Source organism: Gobius niger (genome assembly GCF_951799975.1).
Source record: "Gobius niger genome assembly, chromosome: 10".
NCBI lineage: Eukaryota > Metazoa > Chordata > Actinopteri > Gobiiformes > Gobiidae > Gobius > Gobius niger.
In genome coordinates, this window is record NC_136861.1 from 31884620 (window position 1) to 31902215 (window position 17596).

Sequence of the window (17596 nt, forward strand, 5' to 3'; positions counted from 1 at the left end):
CTCTCAGTTCAGGTGGGAGTTAAGAGGTTAAATACACTATCAAGATATATATATTTACATTTTAGGACCTCCAGCTCTGTGCTCACAGTCCCCACTTTGGGAAGTTTGGGCAGTGATTGGGAGGTTCGGGACTTCATCACTGCTTGCCGCTTTAATTAATATTGTTTCCATCCATTTAAATGCGGAAGAACAATGACCAAAAATATAAGACAAATCCAATTTCGTCCAGTTTAATATTTGTTTATTTGATAATTTCAGCGACATATTAACTTTTTCTGTCACAACATAGTCACAAGAAGCCATAGTAGGATAAGAAACAACATGAACTGCACGGCATTAGGAGCTGCTATTGTAACGGGCGAGCTACTTCCAATTTTCACTACACAGGGAATGATTTACCTCGAATATCAATGATGCTAGTGATGCTAACTGCACAATGCGAAAAGCGCACGCGTGTGTGTGCGAGCGTGACAATTCCAAAAACCTATGCAAACAAACAACTGGCAATTCCAAAACAGAACAGCTTATATTCCCGGTATAGCTAGAACTTAAACAAAAAAGAAAAAGAAAAAATCATGTTAACTTTTGCTACATTCATGTGCAGGTTGCATACAATTTACAATAGAACTTTTCCAAATTGGGAGCAGGCTAAAGCTATTTTACATATGTGATATAAATAGGATGCGCTTTCTTTTTCACACAGGGAATGGTTGTGGGTAAAAAATTTAGCTGCCCTTGTCGCCATCTTGGGTTCGTTTCCCCCCTCTAACCCAATTCGCTTCTTTCCTACAAATAAATAAAAATCCTACACCCATATGTGTCATTTCAAGTTTGACCATATCAAAAACCTAAAATTCTTAAAAAGAGCAAATATTTGTCCTAAAAGGGGTGAAAATGTGCACGGAAACCTCAAGGATACGGGTTAATGCTGAACAGGAACTTGCATTATCACAAAAGAAGTGGAGGAAGGTGACGCGGTTCTGAATTTAGTCCAATTTTACAGATTTCAAATGAAAAGGGAAATAAATGTTCCCTTTTAAAGGTCTGGCTCCACATGAACAGGGATATTTTTTATCTTAAATGGCTATTATAATAGTCGCATCTTTGCAATTACCTAGAACATAATATCTGCAGAAAGGAACATCATCTGGCCAGGAACTGACTCGTAAATTTCAAACTGCTCAAAGTGGGAAGTACAGTATGTAAACTAGGAGATGATCAGAGTGCTCCGAGTTCAGAAATGAGCATAAACTCTAACAAAACCACGTTGCTGCACCATAATAGTGAACATTACTTTTAATCCCAGCCTTGAACATAACATTATTTAGGTGTGGGGAAATATAACGCGAGCGCCTTTTTAGCTAACTGTTGTAGCATTAGCCGTTTTGTTTACACTCTAGTATATTCAACTGAAACACTCTGAGGTCACAAGTCGTAATGGATACAGACGGCATCTCAGGAATGACCCATATGTTTGAAAACAGTTAAGGGGGAAAACAATTTGGAGAAAACTAAACTTTCTCTAATTATTTCAAAACTACTTTAACAAATGCTGAATTGCCCCAAGTGAAAAAAGTGATTTTTTTTTTAACAATTTAAAGCAATGTTTCTGGCTACTGAACTCTTAACAATTTTTGCCTTCATGTCTATATTTAAAATCGTCCTAAAATTAAAAAAAACATGCACAATAGAGAAATTCAAATACTGGTCCTAAAATTTTGAGCGCAAGAGCATTTCTGTATCCTCCGGATTTGCTTAAAATGTGCACTGTAAACACTCTTACTCGAGACTATAGATACAGACGGCATCTCGTCATAGAGGGGGGCGTGGCCTCGCCGAGGGGGAAAATAGGGGAAACTCTTTTTAGCCATTTTCTGGTGGATTATGAACTTATTTATCACATACAAATAAAGTCAAGGGTAAATCGGGCCCATATGGATATTTTCTCACAGTAGATTGTTAAGTAGAAGTGAAAAAACGGCAGTTGTAGCTCGCGCTAGCTAGCCGTTAGCATTAGCCCGATGCTAACATGTAGCATCATGTTAGCATTCTCCGTTTTTTAATGTATTTATGGGCTGTTGAACCACTTTGCTCCTCTCCGTGTCTTTGTATCTTTATCTAGTAGAAAACTATGCTCATAATTCAGCATTTGTTAAAGTCGTTTTTGAATAATTAGAGAAAGTTTAGAACATGACCATATATGGGCGATTCCAGAGATGCCGTCTGTATCTATTGCAAACCCAACTCTGAAAATTTGCCAATTCGACCTTACATTCAGCTCGACTTGATTCCACTTTGTTTATAAATTATCCCAGTACATGTGGCCAGCCTAAACCAACTGAACAAAGAGTTTGAGCCTAGTCATTTAGTATTTACTCTACGGTTTGTAATGAAGACACTTGAGTGGAGTGACTGCAGACGGGAGTGTTAATGGAGGAGTTTAGCAGGCTCCGGTGTTAGCCTGGGTTGCCATGGCGTTGGAGCTGTTCTGGCCTTTTCCTTTGTGCCTCTGACCGCCTCGTCTTCGGCCCCCTCCGCCCGATTTTGGCTGCAAAAGAACGCAAAATCCGTGAGTAAGTGACTAAAACTAAAAGGTCTTCAAAGTCATCATCCTCCCAGTGAACACCATTTTTACTGGTTTATTCTCATATTTACTTCCTTTACTCCTTTTCCAAGCATACTCAAGAGATTTCCACTATTCATTTTCCAAATTATCCTAGTGAAGAGCACCCAGACATAAGGAGAACATGCAAACTCCACAAAGAAAGACCCCCTCCACAGCAACATAGTTAACAAATAGGAAGGTTTTCTGCCATTGTTTTCATCGTTTTTGTTTTTTTACCTTGTTCTCTTTGTTGCCCTCCTTTATCTGAGGGTCCTCGTCTCCCTCTCCCTGTGTGTCCGCCGACGTAAGCACAGGAGAGGGAGAGAGTGGGGCATGGAACCAATGAATAAATCAATGAATAAATAAGGAATGCGAAGGGATGGTAAATTAAACAAAATGGAATGAGAGAGAGAGTAGAAGATGTTAGTTAAATCATGTTCGGTGGTTAATACAGTAGCTTAAAGAGGACATGCCACAATTATGCACGATATTTTGTCATCGTACCGGTTGTATCGTCGTGCTGGGGCCGGCAGATTGTGCTATCGTCGCCGACTCCTCTCCGGCTGCCGTGGCGTTGTCCTCTTTTCGTATGTGCGCCTTTTTGGTCGACTGCATTTTAATTTGAGGAGGTTTGGAGTTTGAGGGCAGGTTGTTGGTGGACTGCAAGAGCTGGAAAACAAAAGAATATGATGCATGTGTGTCGAGGGAAAATACCCCTAGGTTTGAATACGTGAACATGCAAATAATGTATTCTAAAACACGCCAGCAGATTCGTCTTGTGTTCCGGTGACCAGGGCGGCGATGCAAGATTTATACTTTCGGAATGGTTAGCTACCAGAAAACGTGCTAGTAGTCGGATTGGAATTGGCTTGTTGCGCAATTTGGCCACACTAGTTCCGCTAATCTCACGTTGTGCGCACCAGTACTTTCTGTTCCCATTCATTTCCTCTGAAGATTAGTTTAGATCCATTCGATTAATCCGTTTTTCGAAAGTTAACCTGGTGGACATGAAATATATACATTACCTACATCAAGCTAACAGGTCGTAAGCAGGGCCGTAGCCAGTATATAAAAAACAGTGAGGTCCGGATAATTCTTTAAACCGGGGGGTCTGGGGGTCCTCCCCCATGAATTTTTTAAAGATTCAGATGTAATTTCCTGTATTTTTAAGTGATCAAAAACACTTTTGTCTCATCCTTAAGCAGTTTTCAAAAATTGCTTTCTGTTGCACCGTTTGGGACCAGGAAGCCTGAGTGAATGTGGTGAGTGAGTGGATGGTGGTCGGACATGCAGATGGAGCAGACTGGCCTCACTTCCATCAGTCTGCCTAAGGGCAGTGGGTGCAGCCGTGCACGAGTCACGTACCCCCTACTTTTACATGATGAATATCACAAAACAAAATATCTATTTAATATCTATTTCATCCATTATTACTGTGAAGCAGGTTTTCCAAACATTTTTACTTGCCTGAGTGAGAGGCAATAAGAATGTCTTGTCCTAAATAAATACTAAAATATTAAATGAAAATGTCCGTTTTTAATTGTTTTGAAAACGAGGCTGTGGGTGTGAATGGGTAAAGCTGAGGGTTTTGCTTTGGCTCATTTGAACATCAGACTCTGCGCTCTGGCCCCGCCCCCTCTGCGTCGCCCTCACTGTCGAACCCCTGGTCGCTACAAAGGTGAACGCGCTGATTTAAGCTCTCATTAAAGCGAAGATCATTTATACGCAGGACAATCTTTGCATGAGACAGAAACCAAGTGAGGAGCAGAGGAGGAGGCGATGATGAGGCACAGACACTTCTCCTCTCGCTCCTCAGATCAGAATGAGGAAAACTCCTGTTAGAAATTAAGTCACCGTCAGTCTGAGGCACTGGCTCCTCTCTCTTTATGACCGAGAGCAAAGAAATTGCATCTCGATCAAACTTTGGTGCGGTTCATGCTGAAGGCGCTGCTGTTGTAGTGAGGCTGACGCACAGCCGCGCCCCCGTCCCCGCCGAGTTTTACGCACTCGGGTCCAAAGCAGCTCATGAGGTTCGGTTTTAGAGTGGACACATTTAGGTTCAGAACAAGCTCATCCACGTCTGAATTAGAGGCTCTTCCGCCCGTAGAAGCGCGTGTTTACAACATTAATTTGCGCAGTAAAGGATTCAATGTGTAAAAAAAAAAAAAAAAAAGCTAAAATTTTACCGAGGTCCGGACCTCGGTGACCTCAATGGTAGATACGGCCATGGTCGTAAGCATCATCTACAAGGAAGCCACTGTTTAATAGGAACAGGAAGTATTGGTGCTCACAACTGCAGGTTAGCGGAACTAGCGTAGCCACATCAGGCAACAAGCCACTAAGTTTAGTGAAAGTGTTTGGACGTTATAACAAAATGGAAATCTCCATGTAACATTTGCCGGAGTGTGGGCTGGCGTCTGAAGGAGTGATGATAAACCAATAAGTAAAAAACAATGAATAAATGAACTCAATATGTGCGAATCAAACAACTCCAGGTATGTGTACATGGTTAAAGACTCCAGGGTTTCTACTTTAAAGGAATGAGGCGAAATCTTGATGAAAAACAAATTGGACACAACTGGAAACTTTTGAGCTGACGATGAGGTCAAATTTCAGTCAAACCTTGTGGATTTACTTTTTAGCTCCTCAGTCATTTTACTTTTAGCTTCGCTCTGCCCGATCCGTCAGATCTCAGAAGCTAAGCAGGGAAGGGCCTGGACGGTACTTGGAGGGGAGACTGTTTGTTAACACCAGGAAGCCTGAGTGAATGTAGTGTGTGAGTGGTTGTTTGGTGGTTGGAAGGGCCGATGGCACAGACTGGTTGCCTCCCTATACCTTAGTGATGGTCCCCACAGCTTTGGTGCGGCCCTCCCTGAACACCAGCCGCTGGTCGCAGTGCAGGTATTCAGGCGTCTTGATGAAGCGGAAGTGCACCTGGGCCTTGTCTCCGGTGCGTAAACAGTCTCTGCTCATGGACAGGATGGTGGCGGTCTGCCTGATGCTGCCGCAGTGCACTGGGGGAAAACACAACAAGCTAGAAGATTAGCGCTGTAATGGAAAATCGACTCAGAAGATTGAAATGCAAAACATCTAATCCCTGATGTAAAGTACTTGCAGTCATTCTTTAAAAGCTACAAGTCATTCAGATAGGATTGGAGTCTGACAGCCACCGGACATGTGAGTACTATAATCAAAAAACGCATTATAAACATGACCGAGTGTAGCAGTGTTTAGCCCTTTTATTCAGAATTGTGATTAGCGCCAAACTAGCTACACTAGCTAGCCCCTGTTGCTCCTCACCCATGGCCTGGTATCTGGGGGATATCGTCGTCGGATGGTGCAGCACCAGGATCTCAGCCTCAAACTCCCACGTGGCCTGTGGGTTTAGCTTCGGAGACACCATCACCATGCCTTTCCGTATCGACGAGCGCTTGATCTGATATATACATAGATTTACGTTATTTTTGATGGTCTTTGGAGCTCCTAACTTACTCAGAATCACACATGTTTGAGTTTTAACTACCTTTTTGAGCGCAAACGAAGCGGTCTGTCCTCCTCTGACCTCCTTCACTGGCATTCTTTTTCTGTGGATGGATTTGACAGCGATTGGAATGAAGCTGCCCAAAGGGTCCGGCCCCAGGAGCATGGTGTCGTTCAGACGTATCAATCCACGTAAAGTAGTTCCGGAAACTACTGTTCCCACTCCCTGTTTAAAAGAAAAGATAAGCCTAAACCATATTTTTGCGATATATGACAGTCGTATTTGGTAGTGTGGCGGGTGCATGTACCGGCACGGAGTAGGTGTCGTCTATCTGGAACTCTGCCGGCTGGTCGTCGCGGTAACACGTTCTGGAGGACAGCAGGTTCAGGAACATCTTAAGCAGGTCCATGTTCTCGCCAGTCACATTGGAGATTTGAAAGATTGGACACATCCTGCGGGCATGAAACAAACATACTGAACCATTATTCTGAGGGTTTAAGACATTAAAAAATACAAGACATGGTAAAACGGGCACGTTCACAGGCGAAAACAGGTACTACTACTCCAAAACTACTTCAACAAATCATGTATTATGGATGTATGTACAACTAGATAGAGACACAGAGACATGGAGAGGATCAAAATGGTAATACGGCACCAAATTTGCACATAAAACAGGGCATGCTAACCCTAATTCTAATGTTAGCTTCATGCTACATGCTAACGGCTAGCTTCGAGTGCGAGTTTTTGACTTGTACAATCTGCTGTGTCAAAGCATTTGTAAGGGCCTGATTTTTACTTGGCTTTAATTGTGGGTGCTAGTCCACTAGAAAACATTTTAAAAAGCATTATTTTCCATAGCTTTGTTCTCTCTCTCACTAGGTCGCATTGTCATCTGTATCTATGCTCTTGTTTTAATAAAGCTGATTCAAAACTATTATTTTTGCCCAGGCAGAGACATCATCTGATTAAGTAGTGCACAACAATATCAAAGCAGTTTCACGACCACAATGTCGCAATTCTGCAAAATCCCAGGTTGTGATTGCTGTGCTTTTTGTGGACGTCATGCTACATACACTACTTAGAACTCACAAGAAAATATTATAAAAAAAATCATTGTCACAGTCAGAACAATACAAAGTACATTCATGGACACCCTTGTTTTGTTCCCGTACCTCTCCGAACTGAAATTGGATGCGGTGACTATAACGTCGTCTTTGTTTTGGACTAGTACAGGAATCTTTCTACAGCCTGGAGACTTCAGTAACCTCTGGAGCAGCTTTAACGTCTCTGCCAATCAAAAAACAGACAAGAGCATGGAAAAATGTTGAATAAATAAATACATCGTTCATGAATAGATCATTGAGCAAACGTTGTGTACCTTGCAAGATGTTTGACGGGCACATGTCTATCTTTGTCACAACTACAAACACGGGAACATTCAGGGCTAGCGCCAAGCCCAGGTGCTCTTTGGTCATCCCTACGATACCGGCGTTACTGCCCACCTGCGGCAGGGAAAACACAGAAGCTGAGGCTAGAATTCATTTTCAGAGGAGAATGTCCTGTGTCCTTTCCAGCTGACCATTAGCATGCAGAAGTCCGGTAGGTGCCCGGTCATCCCGAACACTGTGGTCTTGAGGTACTTCTCGTGACCCGCTAAATCTATGAAGGTGATCACTTTGGAGGACTTCTCGCAGATCTTGGTCCAGTCCAGGCTTCCTCCGTGACTGTCGGGCTTGTTCACCACCTGGAAAAATCCCCAAATAGTACATCATCGGCGTGTGTCTCGATGTGCAAGCACAGCGCTAAGTGAAACCATTTCAAACAAGTTGCAAATAATGGGCTAATGTGGATTAACAAGACGGTAATTTGGATTGGGCGGTCGTTTTTCAAGTTTTCCAGATTGGACTATACAAACTGGCCAGTGCGGATTCTAGTCGGACCAGAGCTGTATGTAAACAGCCTCTGCCTGCAACTTTCGAATGCACTCTTCCAACCAAACCTGTGTGGAAGGCGCCATCTTGTGTTCAAATTGTCTCACATCTTCTCTTTCGCCTACTGACCACAGCAACCCATTGATCACACTGAACATTTAAACACGTTCAGCATAATTTGTTCAGTTTGTTCGAACAATGACTGGAAGAAGAAGAATTTGCTTCACTCTCAATATTTTGAGGACAATTGCTTTCAAGTTCTAGAATTCAATGATGTCAGAATCTCAGATGGAAGACAGGGACCAATACTACTCTTATGGAAGGGAAACCGTTTATGAAAGAAATCTCCAAAAGAAAAATGGACAAATGTTGAAGTAGTTGATCATTATTTGGTAGTGACTGGATCCACAATCTAATGGCTGAAAGTCCTTTGTACTGACCAACATCATGCAAATGGTTTTGAATATTACTTTCGGACCTTAGTTTATGGTTTTGCCAGAGTAAACAGTGAACATTGTGACCAAAATGCATCATGGAATTCTTACCTGCCGAACACCTCAATTCTAAACCATCTTTTTTAGAATGTTGAAGCAAATTCCTAGTTTGTGAGTAACCTTTCACCGACAATGGCAATAAAACAAAAACTGATTCTGCTTAAAAAGAAGGCCTCCGTTTAATTTTGGCCAGCATTGAAACACATTGTTTATATTTGTCACAATAGTGCCACAAAAAATAGTATTGATGCAAGCCTCAACAACATTACAGCAGCAAAACATGAATGAAAACTGTTACTTCACTTACATAGGGCTGGTCTATTACAATAAATTGAGGCACAAAAATGGACTGAAACAAGTCAAGTCCTGCTACACAAAGCAGGGTTTTTATCGGCAGCAAAATCACCCCTTATTTACTAGTGGTATCAACAACTGTTTTCTCACCTGTCCCTCCTGATCAAAGCCCAGGATGTCATTGCCCACGCTGCTGGTCCTCCCGCTCTCCATCTCGTGTTTATGCCTGAAGAGCTTCTGGCGAGCGAAGCCCCTGCCGTTGTCCAGCTCACCGTGTGTGAGGACGCCCAGAAGGGTGCTCTTACCGGCATCCACGTTCCCCACCACTGCAACTCTGACGACAAAAAGGGAAAACGTTCGTCACTGTTACTGGCATTGAGCAGTGTTTATTTCAAACATTCGAGAGAAAACTGGAATATGATCTGGTAATTGAATCCAAGAATGACTTTCAGAAGTTCTTCTCTTACCTGACCTCCAGGAAGTCCAGCTCTCCGACGCGTCTGCGGATCAGGAAGTCGCGCACGGACCCGGCGGCCTCGGTGCGCTCTCGGAGAGGGATGAGGTCAGCGTCGATCTGCTCGCACATGGAGCGCACCGTGGCCACTGACGCCTCCATGTCCGTCTCATCCAGGCCCCAGTCCCCTCCGTCTACGGGACGGTGGGAGAGGAAAGCACATTAACGCAGTGAAGGAATGGGAAAAAATATGCATCGAAATAAGTCGCGGCAATAGGTCGTCATTGTGCATTGTACTCAGATTGAGGAGAGCTGAAATTCCAGGTTTGTTCCTATGATTTTTCACTCTAAAGGCTGATTTATGCTCCCATTTCATACGGAAATAGGTCCGTGCATTGCAAGTGAAGTTACAGTCAGTGCATTTATGCTTCCACACGTTTCTAATGTCCAGCATGCGTTATCGAAAGCTACCACCAGAGGGAACTGGAAGATTTACCCAAACAGCAGATGAAGAGCTGGGACCAAAACAATATGGCGCCACCATGGATGTTTTTTTACACCACGCTAACTGAAGTAAAGCAGTGGTGGTTGGTTTGCAAATTGTTCAAATAACTTTTTAGAAGTTTAGCCTTTTGTTCTGCTTCACCTGTTAGCGGCTAGCTCATGTACTGCTCCGTTGCTATGACTTTGGTTAAATTAATTGACTGACGGAGCGCATTTCGGACGCACAGCATGAATGAGCCCTAAAAGGTCTCTGTCCTATGCATTTACTAAGGCTTTAAAAAAGAAAAGTATGGTCACCTCATGACTCATGACTATCTTTTACCAGTCTTTTATTGAGTCAGTTTTAACATTTGGTTTTGTATATTGGTTTGGGGCTCTTTCTGTGACCAACAAAAATTGTCTGATGAAGCTGGTCAGAGTAGCAGGTAAAATCATTGGTGCACAGCAGACTCAGCTGCATGACCTTTACAGCCAAAGGGTTGTACGTAAAGCCCAACAGATAATGGAGTGTCCGGACCATCCGCTTTTTAAGGAGTTTAACCTACTCCCCTCCGGACGCAGGCTAAGAATGCCCTGTACTCGAACTCGTCGGGCCAGGGCCTCTTTTATTCCAGAGGCTGTTGCGAAGGTAAATGATCATATGTTGCTCAGTGAAGCTGCTGCAAATTAGGCTTTATTTGATCTTCTGCTGATTGTCTCTCAGCTTCAGAGCCGGACTGATGATGCTGTGACTGTATGATCTTTGTCCCAAGCACAATTATTGTCTCACTGTGTTTTATTTGTTTGTTTTTGCTTTATTATGTGTGGACTCCTGCTGCATAATAATTTCCTTCGGGATATTAATAAAGTTGAACCTTGAACCTTGAACCTCACCTTGAACTAGTCATTCTCAAGATATAGCACCAAAATAAGATGATCTACTTGTATACAATCATTTCTGTGAGCGGCTGAACATACGGGAGTGAAAAGATTAGTAGGTGCAAGCTACTGCAAGAATTGTTAATGCACTGTGGAAGCAATTTGGGATATGAAACAATCTGAACCGGTCTTGTCTCCAACTTTAAAAAGACAGGGGGGCACCAATTTGTAAGGACAACATGTTAGGACAAGTCTTTTTTTTTTTTTTCTCCAAGTTTTTAAAAGGAGTGAAATACTTTTGAACACAGTGATTGATACCTGAGCCCATCCCAACCACGTAGATGGTCTCCCCACTGCCCTCCTCCATGCGGTCCCGGAGCTGCCGCAGTAAAGAGTCGTACTGCTCTCCATTGGGGCTCACCAGGGCCAGCTGTTTGTGTGAGCAGAAAAAACAAACACAAAGAGTTTCACTTATTCATCAACTTCTCTAAAGCGCAAAGCACAAACACAGCTGCTCCGGTTCCCACGAACATCTGCAAGCGAATAGTACAAACCAGCAAGCACATATTACCCTCAGATATGGGCATTTGTTATTAAGTTTAAGGCTGTGAACACAATCTACGAAATAAGCTGGTGCTAGTAAAAGTAAAATGTTTTCCATTTCCATTTTGTCAAAATGATTTGGGTACAAGTTGGATGCAAACACAGGCAACAAGTCAAATTTGCATAGAAGTGACATAACAATAAACGCTCCTAGTCTTTGGCAAATGATGCAAGCCCAAGCAATCAATCGAGCAATAGGGAACATCAATAACCTGTATGCAATCATTGTGTACTTTGCCTCACCCTCATACAGTTTGCTATCATTTATATCTTGCTACCACTTTCAAAACTGATTAAAAGAATAGGTTTTCCATAATGTAAGCCAGCCTTTCTATCTTGAAGTTTTTTCCATATTTATTGTGGGTTATTGATTACCTTGTTGTTTTATTTATTTTCATTTATACACAGGGCTTACCATTAACACTCGGTGATTAGCTAAACATTGATAGATTTCTATTTTTCCTCTTTATTCTTTTACTCCCACTAGCAGGCCTGCCATATGTTTATGTATTTTGTAGATTCATGACACATGAACAACTATACAAGGGCTAAACTGCGATATTCGTGGTATTGCGGTATTATATTATTATAATATTTTAGAGAACCACTCTAACACACAATGCATGCAAATAAAAATCCCAAGTAATGTGTGTTTTCATCAAATAGTGTCAAAAAGACAACAAATTAAGCCAAAAATAAACATACATTCGTGCCATATGGATATTGCGTCAACTTGTCGACATTGTGCAGCCCTAAACAATAGGCATTTATTTCATAAATAAAGCAAAAGAGGGTGGAGAAGAGAGTTCACATTAAGCCCTTTCTATATACATTTATTTTATTGATTTATTTAACTTCAGGTCAGCCAAATGCTGTGAAGATACACCTTGTTATTATCGTTTCGTTACAGTGTTAGCATCAGGCAAAGCTAGCTAAACCTAAACGCCGTATTTGTGTGTACTATTTTATGGAACAATATTCTTTGACACTATTGCGGTTGCAAAACCTATATGCAGCATTATTTAAACTGCATATTTTCAAATTTAACACAGACCCCAAATAAGCACGTATTAACAAAAACTGCATTTCTCCCATTCATTCATTTGTAGCCGCAGTTGCTAAGCTAAAGCTAGCCTCGTCCATACCGACGGGGGGGGGGGCCTAGCTTACTTTGCTGGTAAAGTCAACGCGGTCCACGGACTCGCCGTTAAGCACGTCCCCGTCATCGAAGCACTCGTCCCCGATGTCGTCCGCGCATCCTCCCCGGTCCGGAGCGAAGATGCTGGCGGGGACCAACGCGTCTGCCAGCGCTATGGAGCAGGAGCCCGGATCGTGGGTCGCTGCTATCGAGGCCATTTTTTTGCGACTGCAGCAGTAGTTTAGCGAGTAGTCAATTCTCTAGTTGTATCCAGTTGTTGTGGAGACGGTTGGGGACAGCGATCAATCTTTCAAAAAGCTATTTTCCGAACATTGTAAGCATAGATTTAAGTGCGTCTCCTGCTGTGTTGAAATATTCTCGTTTGACCCATAAAAACCTGCCTTTTATTATTGTTGTTAGCCGAAGTTGGTAATAAACATGAGGAAAGCACGGGCAAGATCCCGCCTATTTTGATCGAAATCGTCCAATCAGCGCGCAGAATGCCGGGATATTCTGCCAATTGACCAATCACAGACGGGAGGTGGTTCATATTATTATTGCATTGAATTGTTATGGTGCAATAACGTTGTAATGCAGAGTCAGGGTTGATGTAACGACAGGTTAAACAATGTAATGCAGTTATGTAAGGCAAATACAGGCGGTAGACCTTTCTGTTGTTTCTAGACTAAATTGCGCTATTAAACCAACGGGCATGAATGTAAGACCAGTTTGGATCCCCAGCATCAGTACACGAGCTGTAAATCAATAGTAACAGGGATTTTTGGACTTTAAATGGGGGGACAGGCTAAAAAACTTGCCGGAACACTCCCATGACTTATCATCATTATATTAAATCAAATCTTTTCCAGATCCCCAAAAATAGTTCCCGGATCCTTTATCCCCCTCCCCCAAAAATGAGATGATTCTGAGAAATAAATTCACAAAGTAGTGCTTAAGCTAAGACTAAAATGACATAAATAATAAACTACTCATGCTTCTACTTATTTTAGACAACTTCTCAAGAAATATACTTTAATAATGTACCACACTAGGCCAACAAACTGAAATGTTTACTACAGACATTCAAGGAAACCACCCCATTGCTCTCTTCAACATTATGGTTGCATCAGATAGGCCAGTTTTATAGGCCATACCACTTCCTGATGTCACAAAGTATAACTTTAGTAATAACTTGCACACACATATTTTTAGGTTTCCAATGAGGCAAAGCTTTCTGATGCTCACCTCCATCCAAAAGCTTTTAGGCCTTTATGCCTATACTAGTCAATTTATTGATCAAATTTATTGCAGAGATTATATGAATTAATGTCTGGACCAATGCAATGTCTCATTTTGACCACTGGGGGAAACAAAGACCCAACTGCTTTCTGTCAGGGAAATGCATCATTGCTTTCAAACCAGGGGCTATAACAAACATGACCTCAGAGTTATCTTTTACAAAAAACTCAGAGATGACCTAGTGAGTCGCCTGGTAACATTTTCTTTTCCTTACAGTTTGGACATCTGTCACATGTTATCAAAAGAATCATTCAAAACTTGGACATACTCTTAAGCGATCCCACACTCCAACAGTCTTCAGTGATCAGCCTGTGTTCGCCTACAGGAGAGCTCCCACACTTAAAGATCATCGAGTAAAAAGGTCTCTAACAACGCCTAACTTGGCTGTCACAACGTAATGGCACCAGGGGTGTGGAAACTGCAATCTTTTGGGATAAACCAATTAAAAGCTATGACCCATCTGGGCCTCAATGCGGAAATAGATTTTTCACTTTACCTCTGACTTTGTCCTATATGACCAACACTTCTCCTCTGTGTTACTAATTTGTAATGTCATTTGTCATTGATGCTCTCATTATGCTTGTGGTACTAGATAACGCTCCGCACTATATTTCAAAACTGTTTTTAAACCAGTTTTTTGTCCAGTCTGGCCCGTTTTCTTTGTACTTCTGCTCCTTTTTAGAAGTCTCCATGTAAATGTTGTCAATACTGTAAATGTATATATTTAACTATTGTCACGTGATTCCGGTCACATGAGCATCTATTGCCTAGAAGTGTCTCACACGAGTGTTGCCTCACTAATCCTGATGACCCATGAGTCAAAACGCGTGGTCAATAAACATTTTTTACACCGCTTTGACTCTGTTGGTCCAGTGCAGCACTCTCTACCTCTTTTCTTGGAGCTAATTTCCATCTGCAGTCCCCGAGACAGACAATTACAAAACACTACAAAAAGCATAAAAAATACAGTTCATAATATTTACAGACAGCATTTACATTTTATATCCAATTTTTAAAAAGTACATTTTATTAAAGGGAAAACTTGTTCCTCTATAGTCTATACCCACCCCGACCCTTCTCAGATGTCAAATTTGGTTGTTGCTGTTGTTGTTTTCTTTAATGCCGACATGTTTGATTTCCCAGAAAATGTTGTTTCACACCCAGGCAAAATCGTTTTAAGTCTTTGCATAATTTTAGTGCAGTTGGAAGTTTGTTCTATTCAGAGATAGTTTTAAAAGAAAATGCAGATTGTCCTAATGCTGTTTTTCATTTTGGTACATTGGCCATTGACTGTTGACCTTGTTGTTCTGACTCTGATCAGATGTTAATTGGACAAACCTTTTTAGTGGTGGAGGTGCCACATTATTAACAATCTTTAACAGTAATTTTAGATTGGCTGATTTAACTATATATTCAACTTGAATCTGTCCCATATCCATATTCACATTGTTACACTTATAAATACTCTTACCCTTTTCCATTACGAGATGAATATAATGCAACATGTCCAAAAATTCCTTCTTATTTTTAACATTCATATTGTCACAATATACTTCACGTTAATCCATTTTTGTTGTCTATTCCATATAAAATACAATACAAATAGGTATATGGCATATACTGTACCTATTTGTACTTTACAGGATTGGCAGATGCAGTGGCTTGCATGATTGCCTGGGAGCCAGAAGGTCACGAACTGTAAGACACTTCATTGGATTCAGCCTTGGCCCAGAGCGAAAATTGTTATTAATGGATTTTATACAGGCAGACATTTTATACAGGCGCAACCTCCTGACTGTCTTAAGACTGGCTTTCAGGGCAGCAGAAAGAAAAGCTGGTTCTGTGAAACCCCACAACCTTAAGGAAATGTGCTGAAGCTTTATCGATAGGAAGGAAATAAAATAGAAGTTAGATTGCGTCAGGACGGTTGCGTAATGCAGTGCCATGCTGTCACCATGGAGACCAATTAGCTGTGTCAGCACGAGTGTAGCATGTGGCTGGGACATCGCAACTGTTTAGAGAATGCATCGACTGTTTCTGGAAGCCAAAAGTTCCAAACGGGTCCGGTCCCACACTCGTCCTCCCAGGTCCAAGTTCATTTTGAAGCAAAAAAGTCTGTGAGAGTTACTGTTTAATCAGACCATTTGTCGTTCTGTCCCCTCAAACATAAACATTGTGAGTGGAGCCTGGCAGCTAAAGGCAGTGTGCAGTGAGAGCTAGCACCCTCTGCCAAATATTTAGCCGTCTCCGTGGCAACAAATTCACTTCTATTCTGGTGGTGGGCCGCTGCAGCTCCACGGTGCATTCAGGCTCCGCTCACAAGACAGTTACCGAGTTACCGCCTCACAGGGGCTGTGTGAAGAAACAACTGTCACTAATTATCACACTGTGCTCTGCTGCTGCTACTGTTACTACTACTACTACTACTACTACTTCTACTACTACTACTACTACTACCAATACCACTACTACTACTACAACAACTCCTACTTCTACCAATACCACTACTACTACTACAACAACTCCTACTTCTACCAATACCAACCACCACTACTACTCCTACTCCTCCTACTACTACCACTACTACCACCAATACCACTACTACTACGACTCCTACTACCAATACCACCAGTACAACTCCTACTTCTACCAATACCACTACTACTACTGTTACTACTACTACTACCAATACCACAACTACTACTACTACTGCTACTACTACTACAACAACTCCTACTTCCACCAATACCACTACTACTACTACTAATACTACTACTTCTACCAACACCACTACTACTACTACCACTACTACAACTACTAAAGTTACTACTACCACCAGTACCACTACTACAACTACTAAAGTTACTACTACCACCAGTACCACTACTACAACTACTAAAGTTACTACTACTACCAATACCACTACTACTACTACTACTGTTACTACTACTGCCAATACCACTACTACTGCTTCTACCAATACCACTACTACTACTACCAATACCACTACTACAACTACTAAAGTTACTACTTCTACCAATACCACTACCACTACTACCAAGACCACTAGTACTGCTTCTACCAATACCACTACTACTACTACTACTACTACTTCTACCAATACCACTACTACTACTACTAATACCACTACTACTGCTTCTACCAATACCACTACTACTACTACTACTACTACTACTTCTACCAATACCACTACTACTACTACCAATACCACTACTACTACTTCTACCAATACCACTACTACTACTACTACTACTTCTACCAATACCACTACTACTACTTCTACCAATACCACTACTACAACTACTAAAGTTACTTATACTACCAATACCACTACTACTACTACTACTACTACTACTACTACTACTACTGCTGCTACTACTACTTCTACCATAACACTACTTCAACTACTACTATTACTACTATTACTACTGCTACTACTATTAATAATAATAATAATAATAGTGCATTAGCAAAAAGACAAAATAAATCAAATAATCTATATATTCAATATTCAATTATATGGTCATTATATATTCAACTCATTAAAAATGAATTGTAACATTTTACAGCCTAAATTACATATGAAATAACAAATAGCTATGACTGTGAGCTAAATACTGATTTAAAGTTGTACATTTTAATAAATATAGAAACGGTTCCTTTCAAACTGAATGTATTTCTTTCATTGACAGACTTCAGGGGCCCCCCAGAGGGCCCTGGACCCACTTTGGGAACCACAGGTCTAGTGCTTTTCTCCTCACTCTGGAGTTTTGTGCATTATTCAGTCGCTAATAATAATGTAGCTAATCACAGGTTATATTAGAAGTAGGTGAGGAAAGACAGGGTGGTCCCAGATTAAGTCATACACAATAATGAATTCATTCTACTGGTATTTACAAAATAACAGCGGG

At 41.5% G+C, this 17596-nt stretch overlaps 1 protein-coding gene across 2 annotated transcripts; it reads right to left on the minus strand.

Annotated features, from left to right (window-relative positions):
- Window positions 1–2350: 2350 nt before the first annotated feature.
- On the minus strand, window positions 2351–12789 carry gtpbp1 (GTP binding protein 1). Of its 2 annotated transcripts, XM_079565095.1 has the most exons (14): window positions 12398–12788; window positions 10943–11054; window positions 9276–9456; window positions 8959–9142; window positions 7669–7833; window positions 7468–7591; window positions 7262–7376; window positions 6394–6538; window positions 6129–6311; window positions 5906–6041; window positions 5441–5619; window positions 3110–3274; window positions 2843–2893; window positions 2351–2548 (listed from the first exon to the last, which is right to left on the minus strand). In XM_079565095.1, exons 1-14 carry the CDS (start codon window positions 12581–12583, stop codon window positions 2441–2443), a joined length of 2034 nt encoding a protein of 677 aa, XP_079421221.1. In that variant the 5' UTR covers window positions 12584–12788; the 3' UTR covers window positions 2351–2440. The 2 variants fall into 2 exon arrangements, with proteins under 2 accessions (XP_079421221.1, XP_079421222.1); XM_079565096.1 differs by lacking the exon at window positions 2843–2893 and having other exon boundaries at window positions 12398–12789.
- Between the last annotated feature and the right edge of the window lie 4807 nt (window positions 12790–17596).

What these genes read in the sequence shown, in the direction of transcription:
- gtpbp1 (XM_079565095.1), bottom strand. Translation starts at nt 12,583, where the DNA reads ATGGCCTCGATAGCAGCGACCCACGATCCGGGCTCCTGCTCCATAGCG. An exon ending in CGGACTTCTGCATGCTAATG is followed by an intron (nt 7,592 to 7,668) that starts GTCAGCTGGAAA and finishes TCCCTGCCGCAG; the next exon opens with GTGGGCAGTAACGCCGGTAT. An exon ending in AGGGCAACAAAGAGAACAAG is followed by an intron (nt 2,549 to 2,842) that starts GTAAAAAAACAA and finishes GTTCTTTTGCAG; the next exon opens with CCAAAATCGGGCGGAGGGGG.